The following is a 16,141-nucleotide window of genomic DNA, read 5'->3' on the forward strand; positions in this document are numbered from 1 at the left end:
CCCTCTCAGCCTGTCTTCATAGAGGTGTTCCATCTCTCTGATCATTTTTGTGGTCATTTTTGTGATCATTATGTCTCTGTACTCTTTCAGGTATCCCCTGCTGCCCTCCATTCCGATTTCCTTCCCCGTGCTGGTCTCTGAGGGAAAGGCAGTGATGGGTTGGATGGATCTTCAGACCACTTCAGCACTGTGGACTTAAAATTTTCTGTCTTGCTTTTGAAAGCAGCCTCATCTCTCTTCCCATCTGCCAGAAGCTGTCTTCAGACCGCACTGTAACTGCTCCGCACCTCCCCGATCCACCACAGGACAGGCAAGGCTCTGCCAGATCCAGCCCTGGTATGTGCTCGCGCTGCCAACCGTGCCATCGGACATTGGTCACAACGTGTCCACTCCAATCACACAACTGCAGGAACTCTGAAGTCAGCTCCACTGTCCAAGACAGTTTGAAAGCTGAGCCTGCACATCCCTGATGAGGCGCACCCGCAGCATCACTGGTTCTCTAGGACTCCTGCAACCCCACCCCCTGCAGCCAAGTGCTGGCTTGCAAGGAAAAAACTGGACCTGGCGGAGTCCAGGGTGCCCAGCTTCCTGGTGGCTTCTCACACTAAATAAGGTTGAGTCACCATCCCTGGAGGTATCTGAAAGACATGTAGATGTGGCAGTTAGGGACATGGTTTAGTGGTGGTCTTGGCAGTGTTAGGTTTATGGTTAGGCTCGATGATCTTAAGGGTCTTTTCCAGCCTACATGATTCTCTGATTCTGTAAATGGCTGGGACAGACCTCTGTGAAGATTTGAGTCCTCATACAGAAATGCTGGTGCTGTGTTGGGTTGTCCTCTAGCTGAACAGTAACAGCTTCCCCATGGATAGTTCTGGCCAGATACTCCAGGTCACAAGGTGAGGCTGATGTTGGCAACGATCATCTTTGCTTGCCAAACCATTTTGTCCAGCATTTGCTGCCACCTTTGCTCTTTGGACCCAGAAATTCCTAAAAGGTCTTCTACTGATTCTTCCCCAGTATTTGCTTGAAAAATTTAATTTGTAGCCTAAATCTCTGGTTTTCATATCACTACGTGCTTCACACAACAAGCAAAGCATGTAACTGCAGTGCCTTCTGCCAGCCACGGCTGCACATAGGTACGGCTGCCAACAGCCGGCACCCCGGCATCCAGCCAGCGCTCCCAGGACTCTGCTTCTTCGTCACAAACTCATAACGGATCACAGCAGCTGAAGGATGAACATTTGCAGAAATAATGCAGAAAAACAGAATCCGTGCTACAGATGACATGTCTGGATGAGCTGTTCCAACAACCCACAAGGTTCTTGGCTGTTAGAAGTCCCTTTGCTCCTGCCATTGGCACAATGGTCCCACACCAGCGCACCAAGGGGCTTCCCTTGGCTCTCAATGATCCTCCCAACTGCACACTGATGTTGTTCCAAGAATGACTCCTCTTTCTCTTCCATCTTTCTCTTTTATCTTCTTAGCTCGACTTTGTCTTTCTGAGTTGCGCCAAGTGTCTTCCACTAGACCTCAAGGAAATAGCCCATTCACTTTTTTCCACCAAATCCTACCGATCATATTTCTGCAAAACCTTGCCATGAGGACTCTCCTCCAAATTTTCAGTATCTTGTCACTGTCTCTAGAGAAGACAGGCTAACGGACTACTTTGCTAGCGTAAAAGAGGTTCTGGAAGAAAGAAGATGGTGTGTCACAGAATGCCCAGTCTGGGATCCTCCCAGCAAAAGGAGAGGATCAGTGAACTCGGCTTCATTAGTTTCTTTGAAGATCACTGGAAAATAGAAGTCTTCTGGAAAACAGATGAAAGTCTTCTGTCAGAAGACAGTCACGACAGGTGAGTGACGTCTGCTGGAGAAGTATCGCAACAGGTGACTGCAGCACCAGACACAAGACACAAGGCTGCCACTGTCCCCTTTCTACTGCTGCCCCATCACCGTGTCTGGCTGGGGTGGAGTGAATTTTCTTCATAGCAGCCCACGTGCTGCTGTGTTTTAGATTTGACGGAAGACAGGCAGACAGCCTTGGTGGACACACCAGTGCCTCGGCTGTTGTGGAATGGTGCTTGCACGGCACCAAGGATTTCTCTTTTTCCTCACTCTGCACCCCTCCCGGCAAGGAGGCTGGGGATGGACAAGCTGCGAATGGATGCAGCCAGGGCAGGGATATTCCGTGCCATATGATGTCACACTCAGCAAATAAAAGCTTAACGAAAGGAAGAGGATGCAGAGACATTTATTGTTCCATTATCTGTCTTCTCCTGGTAAACATGGATGCTGAGACCCAGGAGATGGCTGAACACCTGGTGCTGACAGCACACAGTGATTAAATTCCTTATTTTGCTTTGCCTCATACACCTCTTGATTAACCTGTTAAACTGTCTTTATCTCAATCCACAAGACTTGCCCATCTTCTATCTTCTCCCCATCCTGCAGGAGAAGGGAGCGAGCGAGCAGCTGGGTAGGTGCTTGGGAGTTGGCCAGGATCAACCCATCACACCCAAAGTGGGGAATATTCCAATTTTTCACACAAAACTATTACCTCCTCCCTACCAACCTTACTCAACGGGCAAGGCAAATATTACCAAATATGGCCAAACTTAGACTTTTTCACTTCCTGGGACAAGCACAGACGAGACTACCAACAGACATCTTCCTCACTGGTTTTAACGGCTGCTCAAAAAAAATCATCACCTCCCATAAATCAGCCTCTTTGCTTTGCACATCTACTAATACAGAACACACAACAGCTGTGCACACCCACTCTGTCAGCGGCTCGGCCTGTCAGGCTGCAGGTCACTGGTCCAACCAACAGAGTCCTCTCCTTGTGCTCAGCCATCTCGCACATGCCCCTTGCTCCATGATCCTTGGGCTGCATGGTAACGTGGGTCATCAGGCCCAATTCAGCCACATCGCTCTCCCTGCTGTGCATCAGCCCTTCATTAGGTGTCTGTCACCCTATGCTAACCCACGGGATTTCAGTCCAAAACACTCACTCCACACAGTGAACCCACAGATGCCCGTAATATCACCTGTACTTGCTTGCTCGACCACAGGCACTTGCCTCTTCTTCAGTAATCTCAATCATTTAAGAGTTTAGTTCCATTATATACCTTCCTTCTTCACCCACCTTTGCGTGTTTGGTGTATCATCTTCTCCCACACCTGGTCTATCTCAAGCTCTTCATAGCACAGACCATCTTTTTCTTCTCTCGTAAAAGGCTGTCCAGGCTCTCTAATCCACCTGAGTTTTTCACACTGTCAGGACACATATTAACAAGGAACACGGGGCTGATACAGTCTATGGGGCTCTCCGAAGACACCTCCAAAGAAACATCCTTCCGCACAACCCCATAGATACACTAGGCATCCATGTAATAATAGAGATAAACCTTGCAGATGTAAATTTCATTAAAATACAGAAAATAAGAATAGTAGCAAACAGTCTCCTGTCAACAGAAATCACCCATGGAGTTCTACAGGGATGGGTGATGTTGAAAGTAACCATAAACAGACAAGAACAAACACAATGACAAATTCTGTTGGCAAAAGTTATTGATGGCTGTAACAATAAAGACTGAAGAGCTGCTGAAGGGTCTTTCCAGGATTCAGTGACATGGACAACAGAGGATCGTGAAAGACATTGTACAAACACAGGACAGAATATGCTGGGGAAATACAGTACAAAGATCTATAGAAATCATAATGGCAAAGACATTTTGAGCAAATATTCTCTCCCACAATGCAAAACTAAGGTAGCACCAAATGAAGGCAGCAAGAGACATGTTCAAATGGCAACTGAACAAATAAATGGAAAAGATGCTCATCAAAAGTTATTAAAGATACCTCTCCTGAATAAAGAAAGATGCCTTTTTTGCATCAATAAGTTATTATTCAACATAATTCTGTTTAAAAAATATACACACATCCCACACACACAAATAATCCCAACAACCAAACTTCAGCAGTGCACAGCTGGCAAAGGCCTTACAAAGGCTTGTAACAGTAAACAACATGTATCTAAACTGTCAGCAGGGGTTTCTACTGCTTCCATCTTCACATCTGTAAGAAGTTTTGTATAAATATCTGCATCTTACTGCCTAAAGTCTAATTCCCAGGTCACTTAAACAGCATGTATTAAACACTAATCATTGGCCTTTAATAACAATTGATAGTTCTCAGGAGCTCATAAAAGTTGCCACACACATTAGGAAAACTAACAAAAAAAAAAATCTACAGTTGAGGTTTGCATTGTACATTCAGTTTCTAAGAGACAGGCCATGGAATTCCAAAGTGGGAAAGTTTATTTGCTAGGGCTAATACAGAAACTCCTCAATTCAAAATATAGAGAATACATTAACAAAAATTCCTATCTTCTGCATTCTTTCATACATGTAATGTCCCAGAAGCAGAATGTGATGGTCCAAGTCTTTCATTTCTAGTACGTAACAAGATACTTGTACGTTTCTAAATACATACACACTATAAATTTCATTAAGATCTTCCATCCACCAGAAAAAATCAGGTTTGTTTAAACAAGGAATTTCTTCCTGAAGTCACTGAAATGAAGATGAGTATGGTCCAGATCACCAGCTTCAGTATTTCAACTCTGCTGCATTTTTTTTACGTACTTCTTCAAGTGCTGCTTCTCGTTCTCTTAGAAGCTGTTTAAGTCGTTTTATTTTTTCATCCCGTATTGTTTCATCCAAATCTGGTGGAGTCAAAGGGAAAGCATCATTTCTAAAAGAACCTTCAGGAACTGAAGCATAAACCTCACCAGACACTAAAACTGGAATATTTAAGTCTGCAAGATCACTATATTGACCGTATGGGTCTGGCTCAGAGTCCTTCCCTGGGGATGATGTGACAAAGTCTGTGGAAACACTGTGCTGTGATGAGACTGGTGGAGGTGAAACACTTTTGTTGAGTACACCAGCACCTGAGCTGATATTTTCTGAACTTGGACTTGCGGTTGATTTGACTGAAGTCTTCCTTCTCTTTCTGCTGTCTGACAGTGGTGAAGGTTTTATTTTTCGTTTCTTAGTCAACTCCTCTTCCAGATCCACAATCACCTGTACAGTCAAGAAACATACAAAATACACTTCTGTTAAACCGATCATCATTCTACATTATAACATCACAGTTCACTAAGCACCAATTACAAGTTATAGTAATTCTAAGAGGCTTGCAACAAATATGGAAGACGCTTCTTTTAGCAAATTGAGCAAACATACTTCTGTGTTCTGTATTTTTCTAGCAAAGATTCCCAGTTAAAAATTCCAGAACACTGAATTCCTTCCTTAGTCAACAGCACACTTCTGCCTTTCCTGTGCATACCTATGATCTCCCGCTGCTGCTTCAGTTCTTTAACTGTAGCGTAAGACAAAAAATTCTATCTAACTTGACGGGAAAATTAAAAATGTAGAAGAATTTTTCATGCTTACATTTCCAAAAAGCTTAAACATTAGCAGTAAACGAGACTGCAACCCTCACAGCTGTTTTGTTATCTAAATGTTAATGTAGCTCATTAAAAGCAGCCCGTAGATCTGCTCAAACCAGGGCTCTTAACACAGAACTATTAAAACCTGAGAAAACCTTTGACTGGGTAGATTCATACAAATGGAAATTTAGAACACTATGGCTGAACAGAACTACTCTGGATGGATACAATCATTTTAATATAAAGACTTTTGTAACCCTAAAAATTAGACAGGTACACAGCTAAATTTCTTTTAATAAAATCACACATGACTAAGTGGATACCGTTCTTCGGAAGTCAGCCACACTCAGTCATGTGAGTGACTGAAGTGCCTTGACATAATGGCACTTGACTGATTTTTCAAACTCAAGGCTAAAGCCACACAAGAGATTATTCTTCTGTTATTCTGCTTATATCCACTGCACTACTGGATAAACCTAACTGTTTGCAGAAGGCTAAATATAAATCAGGATGCAGAGGTATGGTTTCTGTTCCAATAAAGACTTCCTCTTTGACTATTCAAACCACCACTACAGAGGGTCTTCTTCAAAGCATTTGTTCCTCCAATTTCCCTCAGTGGAACCCAGAAAAAAAGAATAAAAATTCCTACGTGGTACTCAAGCTGTACTGAAATCACACAAGTCTGTTGCAGTACACGAAGAAGTGCTAGGAGCAATTCTCACAGGAACCACTACAATTACTGAATTGCCCTGATGAATCCTGAGGTAGGAGGGTCCAAATAAACACGCAGCTCTGTACTAACCATATATATGCTGCTTTCTGAATACGTTGCATTATACATGTTAGCACCGAAAAATTTCCAAGATACCTTTTCCTCTTTAACACATTCCCGATGTTGACTTATTACTTCCACATCTAATGATGATGAACTGCAAGAATCATTTTCCCTTTTCAAGCTGTTACTGGAACAAACTCTTTCTTCTGGTGTCTCACAGGAGGTCCTTAATGGTATTCTCCTAAGGTATACTCTCTCCTCCTTAGACAGACCAAATTTTTTCCTTAATTCCAAGTACTGTTTCCAATGTGGCTTCTCTTGGTATTTGATTTGAATAACCTTTCTCAGTGAATCCATCTTTTCACACTGGACCTGAAATACAGAAACAGTGAAAGCACCATCAAACACTCTCTCTCCCCATGTCTATAAACTAAAAACTAGTTACTAGAAAGGCTGGTGAAACTTTGTTTTTGTCTGCCATTCTCCAAGAGTTACATTTAACACAGGTAAGCCAATTTTGAGAAATTATATACATAGTATCATAGGTCTAACACTCTCGTTAGTTAGTTAAAACCCTGAGTACCTTGTGGAACATCCAGAAAATGCACAGTCCAACTAGTAAACCACAGAAGTAAACGAAGCAAGAAAGGAATCACCTATTCTAAAACTTCAAAAAACGAAAGGAAGGTGATGGAAGATCAGATGGCATCTTTGCAGTGCCACTTTCAGGCTGCTGAATGCATTTCATATATGCACTGTCACTGACAATACCAACCCAGCGCTACCAAGCACCTCTTGTACCTAACCTCACCATGACTTGAGCTGTTCCTGCCTTTCAAGTTCCATCTCACACCAGCCTGTCGGGCAATCCATGGGCTTGCAAATTTACAAAGTGAAAGCAGCAACCTTTTGATATGCTATTTTTCACAGAGTTTAAAGCAAATGAGAATGCTAACACTCGGCATCACACAGCACTAAGGAAAAAAAAGCCCATTTTAACCATTTTACATGTGAGAAGCTATCAAAAAAAGAGAACCTACAGTCTACTGCAATGATTAAATATCTAAAATTTGCACAAATATGTTTAGCTGACATCCATCTTCTGCCTGGTCAACACAAGCAAGCATACTTTTCTATCTGGAAGCAAATTCATTCTGGCCTGTTGAGCAACTGAAAACTTGATCTACAATCCTTCATGGGTACAGTTTGTGGGATTTAAGGCCAAGGACTTTCTACATATTTTTGATGTTATGATCTCAAGAATACATAGGTCCAGCTTGAAGGGGGAGAGCCATGAAAGATCTCAAGAGTTTCTTCTGCCTGCCTGACATGAAACCATGAGTCAAAGGAGGTGGATCCCTCCCCTTCATGGCATGAAAGGAAGGAAGCGCAGCTCCTGCCTTTGGCTGTCTGAGCTAACGGAGCCTAGAGCTCACTCAGTGTAAGACCAGAGTTCACCTCTGGATGACAAACACTGCTCTTCCACCTGGTTTTCCTCTTGCCAACTTCTCTACTTACATCACACCTACAACACAGTCAGCGGCTGTGCTGTGAGAATCTGGCATCAACCTCAGAAAGCAAGCAGCTCCCAGAGCTCAAACAATGAATAACCTTCCTACAGTTTCAGTTATTACCAACAATTTACCTTGTGAGGAGATAAAAAGTCATATTTTCCCTGCCCCTTTCTTTTCTTTATGCATTTTCTCACTTGCATGATGCAATCTTACCGTAAAAGATCATTTACTGACTAGAATCACACTTTAGATGAGCAATTCTAATGACAGGATACCTGGTTACAAAAATCTGTGAATTTATTAATAGCCATTTTATTCAAATAGAACCAGGACCACGTAACAACTTAGCAAAGACTAAGATGGGCACGTTTGGAGACAGTTACCTTTTGCCAGTCTTCACTGAAAGCACACTCTTGCTTAGACTGAGGTAAAACAGCACTTGCTGCTTTGGGGGAGTGACTCTTTTCTTTGCCATTTTGGCATACATTTTCTTGTGTCCCTACTGCTGTAATAGGGGTCACTCCACTTGAAATGCTCTTGGTGAAGGGCAAACTCTTTCTCTGGTTAACAGTGGAATTCTGCTCATTAGTACTTGGTGCCACCAGAGCTGCAGGTGCAGAATTTAAATCATTTCTTAAGCCAGATGGTGAAGAATTTTTTGAGTTTGCACATGTTTTTGGATCTTTCTGAGGCAGCACCATTCCTTTGCTTTTTGACAAAACCAGCTTCACTACTTTATTGGTTATTTTATTAACTGCAGTAGAATCAATTAGCTTGGATGTCTCCTTAAGTGAATCATCAGAAGAGGAACATGCTTGTTTGTCAGCTTGGGCTGACAGATCATCAGAGCCTCTTTTGGTCAACAAATACACCTTCCCATTGTACATGACCAGAGCATTATCTTTAAAAGGTGTGATTTTGGTTTGGCTTCCACCAGGACCACTAGAAGAGAGTGGTAAAATATTTGCAGAGTTAGCTTCTACATTCTTCATGTCTGACAAAGTTTTCAAGATCTTAGAAGCCATATTATTCGATGACTTTACAGGAATAAGGCAAGGCGTTGATGACTGTGGAGTTTCTTGCACAATCCATTTCATTGGAGTTTGCTGGCACTGCTGACCATCAGATGTTACTGTCTCAGGAGAACAGCTATTTCCCGTTTGTGTAGCAGTCATTATTAATGTTTTTGAAACTTCTGTGGCAGGTTTTGAGCAAATGGCTTGCAAACACTTGGGAAACACTGTTTTCACTGTGTTCACTGGTGACACGTAAATAACAGTCGGCATTTTTTTACTGTCAGCTCCTCCAGACACATTCGTTGCTGCAGCTGCAAGTATTTTTTGCTGTATTGCAGGTGGCAAAAAAGAAGCTGGGACATATTTCACTTCTGCATCAGCTGGTATCTGGAGGTGGTGGCCAGAGGGCAGTATTGGAGATTTCATAGAAACTGGAAGAGTTTTTGTGTTTACCAACATGTATGCAGTGTTACTCTGGTTAGATGAACTTGTTACAGCAATGTTCTGCAAAGACAGTCTATCAGCTGAAACACAGCTGCTCTGGATGTTAGCAGCTGATTTTGGAACTGAGCTTTCTTTTTCAGAACCTGCCCTAACGCTTTTGGTTTTGTCTGATTTTCTTGTAAGAAAAATGTTTCCAGAATTAGGAGACTGAAAAACAGGTATCTTAACAGATGAAGGTGCAGTAGTATTGGCAAGCTGTGTCTTAAAAGTAAGATGGACCGGACTACAAATACTCGCTTTAGAATTATTTGGCATGGCTGAAGACTGAACTACTGGCACAAAGCTCCCAGAAGATTTAGAAATTGGAAGTAATTTCAGAAGGTTTTTTCCATCGGGTCCCGTCGTCTGAACTACTCGGTACATACAGCCTGCAATGCTTAACAAAACAAAGAAAAGAGAAATGAAAAAGAAAAACGAAAGATAGCATAAGTGAACACACCATAGATATTTTAATTAATGTGCATCAGTGAATCGTATACCCAGCACTGCTATACCTTAGAGGCAGGTTACCTACTGAAAAATGCCAATCTGACCTTCAGGGAACCTCGCTGGCATCTACTAAGTACACATTTTGGGTTAGCATTTCAGAATACCACAGACTAGCTGAAAATAACATCCAACTTTTACATCACAGGGTAGCAAGAAATGGCATCCTTTTCAGATAAAAATAAGCTAAAAGACCCAAGAGAACACCTTTACATTATTCTCCTCTTCTGCTTACAGAGTCTTTTTGAAAAAGGAAAACATTATCTCCAGATTTCATAGAGAAGCCATATTTTTTGCTTTCCCATCTCCCTGTTACTATTAATGTCCCTACTTAGTGCTATGAAATGCGAATTCCAGGAAGGCTTCAAGAAAATACAGGCAGAGTAGTTGCACGGCAAGATGGAAGCAGAAATTACTCAGACACATATATACAAAAAAGAAATTAAGATGCAGAATACATTTACTTTGTGGAATAGGATGTAGGGTGACCAGCTCATATACCTACATCTCACCTGCTCACTCATTCTTTAGGCAGATATAGACTACAAAGATGTATAGTCTTAATCTTCAAAGAGATTAAAAAAAAAAAATGCTATCAAGGTATATACATTTATGAGAACAGAAGTCTAAGTCCAGGAAGGAAAAGCCTTCAAAAATGAGGAGGAACACATGGAAACAGCACCAGTGAAATGTGAAGAGTAAATACAGATTTTTGCAGGCGAAGGTAGGACCTCAAAACAGCAGAGAACTAGGACCTTGTCAACCCAAAAGCTGTGACTGCTTCAAATGCCAAGATTTTTCAAGTCCCTTGCAAGACAGAGAATCTTTCCCTCTTCAGGTGAGTTTGCCCAAATGTAGGCACCTTGCCCAAAGAACTCCTGGACTCTCAGAACAACCTAATGCCCAAAGCACTGCAGAAGCAACAGGGCACATTGAGACAGACATGATCAAAAGAGTTTCCCTCACTAGTAAAGAAGAGACCAAATGAACTGGAAGCAGGTTTCACAGTCTTGACATCAGATCCGCAATGATTAAAGAAGCTACCAACTCCACTTTCAGTCACCAAGAGCATTCTAGCTCTGTCCCATTCATTTCCTACATCAATTAAATGCATCGAGAACACAGACATGAGATTATTTCCCAGTCCAGATGACATCAGTACTGTGTTCTGTTCACTGTCAAGTAGTTTTGAAACACTGGCATTTTTTCTGGCAGTGAAGCGTTACAGTTTGGGCTTCCAGCTCAGCTCAGAATAAAGTGATTAGGAGATATGCATCCCACCGTTGTATCTGCTCAAGCAGTCAGTCAAGACATTGCCTTTTCCCATCAAGTGAGAAGTCACAAGGATGCTCTTCACTCCCAGAGTTGCACAGTTCCTGCTACCATCTTGATGGTCAACAAAAATAACCATGCTATTGTCTGTCTAAAACATAAATGCTTTAGACATGCAGAGCTTTCCTCACTGTAACCTTAGAATTAACTCCCACGTCCAATATTTTCGCACAATGCCTCATTTCTATGCAAGCTGCGTGAAAATGCAGGTGTTTACGTGATTTATCAGTTGTGGCAGCAGTAGGCAGGAAATTCCACAATACTTTTGTTTTTAAAATAACGTACCAAAAATGAAAACACAGGCAACATACCACATGGTTCCTAGTGGAAGCTGCCATCAGAGGTGTTAGTAGTAAAATGAAGTTGGATATTTTGGAATCAGAAATGATAGCTGAGAAGGACTAACACTGAAGGGTAAAGATCTTAAATAAATACTTTTGCTTAAACAAAGAGCAACTAGAAATATTGATATGTTTAGACTTAATTAAAGAAGAAAAAGACTCACTTTTGGAGCCACTTTAAACCGCCTAGCACTACCGACAATGCAGAATTAGGAGGACCAACACTGAACTCCTGGACAGCTTTTCACGTCTGTATCTATCATATGCTCTGAATCTCTCAATGCTTCTTTAATAACACCATGATCTACAAACTCGGTTTTTCTTCTGTATTTACAGATTAATATTCTGAAGGCAAATTCAGAAGGAAATTTTCAGCAAGCTCCACACTACAGCTTCTTCAGAGCCAACAGGCACTTACATCCACTCAAACTAATTGGCACTGCAAATAAGCATCAAAGGGCAGAAGAAACCTCCAAAGAGGCACGCTCCTCCACCTGCCAAAGCAAGGGCAAACCTCTAACTGTTGGGCAAGAGGAGGGGGAGCAGATCAGAGAGAGAGGAAGCAAGAAAAGCAGAGAAAGAGAGGTGAGACAGAGGATGCATTTCCACTAATATCTTCTTCAGCTGCAATGCCAGTTTCCTGTCCTCACCTCGCTCTTCTCATTTCTACCTTGAGTCACTGTTCACCTCCCTTTCAATGGACTCAAAAAAATGCTGGTTTTGACCTTGTGCTACAAATAGGATCTTTTAAGTAGGCTGGGGAATAAACCTTCTTTAAAAAATCCAGTTTGCCTGAACTCCCGATGATTCTGCTTTTCATGATCACAGAAGACAACCGTAGCTTGTCACACTCTATGCAAGAACAGCAAGAACCCCCAAAATAACATTCTTCTGGAAAATAGCATTCTTTTACTTGAAACTAATAGCTGGTACTCACAAGATTGTGGAATTACAAAAATCTAAATGATAGACACAAAAGAAGGAAAGGAAACGTTCAGATGAGATACTGAGAAGTTGTATTCACACGTATTTACTCAAACATCTAAGGAGGAGGAAGGGAAGATGTCATTGCCAAAGTTTTTAGACACTTTTGCTATTTCAGATAAGTTGAAAAAGCTTCACCCTACATAACTCACATCACTAAAAACTCTTCCAGGTGACACAAAGAAATAACCAGGGCTGACGTTTCATATTACCAAAATAAAATAAAGGATTTTTGGTTTTCACATAGGCTCCCGAGTGATGAAGAGGGGGTCTAGAAAGTAATTAATTCACTCTGCAGGCCACTGTTTCTTTGAAGCATATGTTTTAAGGATTCCTTAAGCAGAGTGAAAATATCTTTCCATCAGCATCGCTCTTTAAGAGTGTCAGATTAATTTAATTTAAGAACAGGTTAATTTCTTTTCCTAAAAAAAGTAATAACAGGAATTCCATAACTCATGCCAAGTTGTACATGGGGACCTTTCCCACAATTATCAAAGTAGTTTTCTTTCTTCTCTTCATACTCCTTCACTTCCCTACTCCACAAATACAAACCTCCTTAAATCTCATATATGAACAACAGAAGTATCTCCAAGCATTAGGACACTTTAGCAAGGCAAATTCATAAACAGAACTTGAGGGAATTAAGTTCATAGAAGAAAAAAAATAAAGGAAAAAAGAAGTGGTGGGCTGGTAGAAACCTTATCTAACATCACCATAGAAACAATCAAATTCAGGTAGTCGGCTTTCTTTAAAAAAAAAAAAAAAATACATAGTTCTGTCACATTCACAGAGGGAACTATCAACTAGATAACACTTTTCTTGACCAAAAAGGGTCATTATTTCTTTAGGTAAATAGTCTGTATGGCCATACTGAAAGCTTCCTAGTCAACAACGGAAACAGCGTTAAGAAAGCTGTGCAAGCAGAAATAACAGGAAGAAACAGGAAGACTTATTTATACTAAGCGAGAAAAGTACAAGAACAGCCTACATTTCACTCAGTTGAAACAGAATTCCTGTCTTCTTCACTTACATGACTTCATCATTTAAAATTCTCATTCCATACCGTTCATTACTTTTACTAAGCAGCAGGCTCAAATAATGAAATATCGAGTATTTAAAAATTAATCTTCTGTCCATAATTTTTGCATTAACAGAAATATCTTCGGAATATTTTCAGTAAATAAAACCATTTGCCAAATCCATTGCAACCACAAGGGCATCCCAACCCATCACTGCAACAGAAATCACGATTGCACCATCTAAAAAGTAAATTGGTGGAGAAGAAAAAAGGCAGAAAGACTTGCTCAACCTGTAATTATACTTCAAAATTGTCAGAAGAAACATTTCCCTTTCAGCGCAAGCAAGCTACTTTTTAGTCTGCTTTTACTCCCAGCTACTACTTTAGAGACAACTTTCATCTTCTATAAATAAGAATAAATCAAACGGGGACTACAAGGAACTACAAAGTTCAGAGAACCAACTTAATTTATTTTAATGAGTTAATAAGTTAACTTTAATAAGTTAACTTTTACTATAAACTGGAAGCACACAACTAGGAATAGAGCAAAAATTAGTTGACTGTAATCCATATTTCTTTATATAGCCGTATCCCATCCACGTATTAGCTGAGTATGGTAACAAGGTATTTTTTGTTATTATTACCTGAAGGAAATCTGGAAATCTACGTTGAGTTTGCAAATGAAGCTGCAGAATTATGTCCAGAATTCAGGTCCAAGCCATTCGTAATGGCTTCAGGTTTTACTGTAATCCAGAAGCTTTCAACAACGGCAGAAGAAACATTTTCTGCCCGACAATAATTTTGTATGGGAACAGCTTCACCCGTTGTGGAACATTCCTCGGAGTATGGACAGTTATTCTAGGACGCGCTAACTGCCAGGAAACGGTCCCTGTTCTTTGTCACAAACCACAGCTCTACCAACCAGCGACCAGGGCCTCCTCCAGCTGTAAAACCTTCGGCAGAATCGCGGAGAACGTCAGCAGCGCAAAAACTCCAGCCCGCGGCCACAGCCAGCCCGTGCAGCCAACCCCCAGCTCTGCACCTGCAGCCGCGGCAACCCCAGAGCTCTGCAGACCGAACCACAGCTCCGGCGGCCGGCCCGGCCAAGCCCTTCTGCCGCCAGCGGGAACGCGCACACGGAGCAGCAGGTAGCCGTGGCGCCTCCCTTGGCACGGCTGGAGCTGGTGTCCTCGGGCCGGTGCCAGGCTTCGGCCGTGGTTTACGCCACGGTTGAACTCACACGTTGGCGTCAAACCAATGCGCTGCCGGAGGCGGTGAAACCCCCGCACTCACCCTCCGCATGAGCCACGGGCCCCGTGGGGCCCGGCAGCATCGAGCCGGGCCAGCGCCACGTGCCAGGCACGAGGCCGGGAGGAGGCTGGGGGCTCCACCCGCGAACGGGGAGGCCGCCCCGCCCCGCCGGGCCCCTCCCCGCTGCCACCCCGCAGCCCACCGGGCCCCGCCGGGGCGGGAGGAGGCGGTGGGGCCGTACCTGGCGGGTCTCGGCCGTGTCGGGCGCCGCCCGAGGGAAAGGCGGTACCGCGGCGGCCCGTCCGCGCGGCGCTGCCCGCCTACCTCTGCCCGCCGCCGGGAGGGGGCGAGCGGCGGGGCCGCCCCGCGCCGCCCAGGGCCCGGTACTCACAACTGCGTGGCGCTGCCCGGCCGCTCCTCTCGGCTCCGCGGGGCCCCCGGCGGGCGGCGGTACATGGCGCCGCGGCAGCGGGCCGGGCCTGGCTGCCCCCGCCGCGGGGGGCACGAGTGCGGCACCGGCTGCGGACAACGGCCGTGGCGGAAGGGGGCGGGCTGGGGCGCGGGCAGCACGTCACTTCCGCCCGCCCCGCCCCCCCGCCCCCGCCGCTCCCGCCGCTCCCGCGCGCCGCCCTGCCGCCCGCGCCAATCGGCGGCCGCTTCCTCCAGGCCACTTCCGGGAGAGAGCGGAAGTGGAGCGCGGCGCCGCCGGGCGGCTGCAAATGGCGTAGCGGCTTTCGGCGGCGCTTCCGGCTGATAACGGAAGTAGTTGGAGGCGGTGCGGGACTGCTTCCTGCCTGGCCGGTTTTGAGGCTGGAAATGGCCGGTTTGGGCGCCAGCGATGGCCCCCATCAGGGGAGGGGGCGGCCCCAGGCCCGGCCCCCGGCCCGGCCCCCCCTCGCCGTCACCCTGCGGGCGCTGGCGCCCGGCGGGGCGGAGCGGCCAGGCCAGGAGCAGCCCCAGCACTGGGGCCCCCACAAAGGCCCTGGCCACGTCCCCAGAGTCCGCAGCTGCCACAGCCATACAGCCATCCTCATGCGCATGGCCAAGGCGCCTCTCAGCCCTGGCAGCCAGCACTGGACGTCACCTCACAGGACTCATCCTCAACCTGTGGCACCTTCCTCGGAGCCCCGTGCTGCATGTATGTGCTGTCCAGATTGCTGCTGCCCTGCTGTGTGACTCTTCTAACCCAAACCAGCGAGTGAGACCATTGCCGTTGTCTGCTGCCAAGTCACACAATCACAGAATCGGGGAACGGCTGAGGTGGGAAGGGACCTCTGGAGGTCGCTGGTCTAACCCCTGCCCAAGCAGGGCCACCCAGAGCCAGTTTCTCAGGACTGTGTCCAGGTGGTTCCTGTAATACCTCTAAGGATGGAGACTCCACAAGCTCCCTGGGCAACCTGTGCCAGTGTTCCGTCAACCTCACAGTGAAAAAGTGTTTCCTGATGTTCAGAACGAACCTCCTGTGTT

At 44.5% G+C, this 16,141-nt stretch overlaps 1 protein-coding gene across 1 annotated transcript; it reads right to left on the reverse strand.

Annotated features, from left to right (window-relative positions):
• Nucleotides 1-3,550: 3,550 nt before the first annotated feature.
• Nucleotides 3,551-15,694, reverse strand: LRIF1 (ligand dependent nuclear receptor interacting factor 1). The gene is made up of 4 exons (XM_037410735.1): nucleotides 15,250-15,694; nucleotides 15,066-15,193; nucleotides 6,322-6,600; nucleotides 3,551-5,085 (listed from the first exon to the last, which is right to left on the reverse strand). Exons 1-4 carry the CDS (start codon nucleotides 15,692-15,694, stop codon nucleotides 4,609-4,611), a joined length of 1,329 nt encoding a protein of 442 aa, XP_037266632.1. The 3' UTR covers nucleotides 3,551-4,608.
• Between the last annotated feature and the right edge of the window lie 447 nt (nucleotides 15,695-16,141).

The sequence above is a fragment of the Falco rusticolus genome, chromosome 17 (genome assembly GCF_015220075.1).
Source record: "Falco rusticolus isolate bFalRus1 chromosome 17, bFalRus1.pri, whole genome shotgun sequence".
NCBI lineage: Eukaryota > Metazoa > Chordata > Aves > Falconiformes > Falconidae > Falco > Falco rusticolus.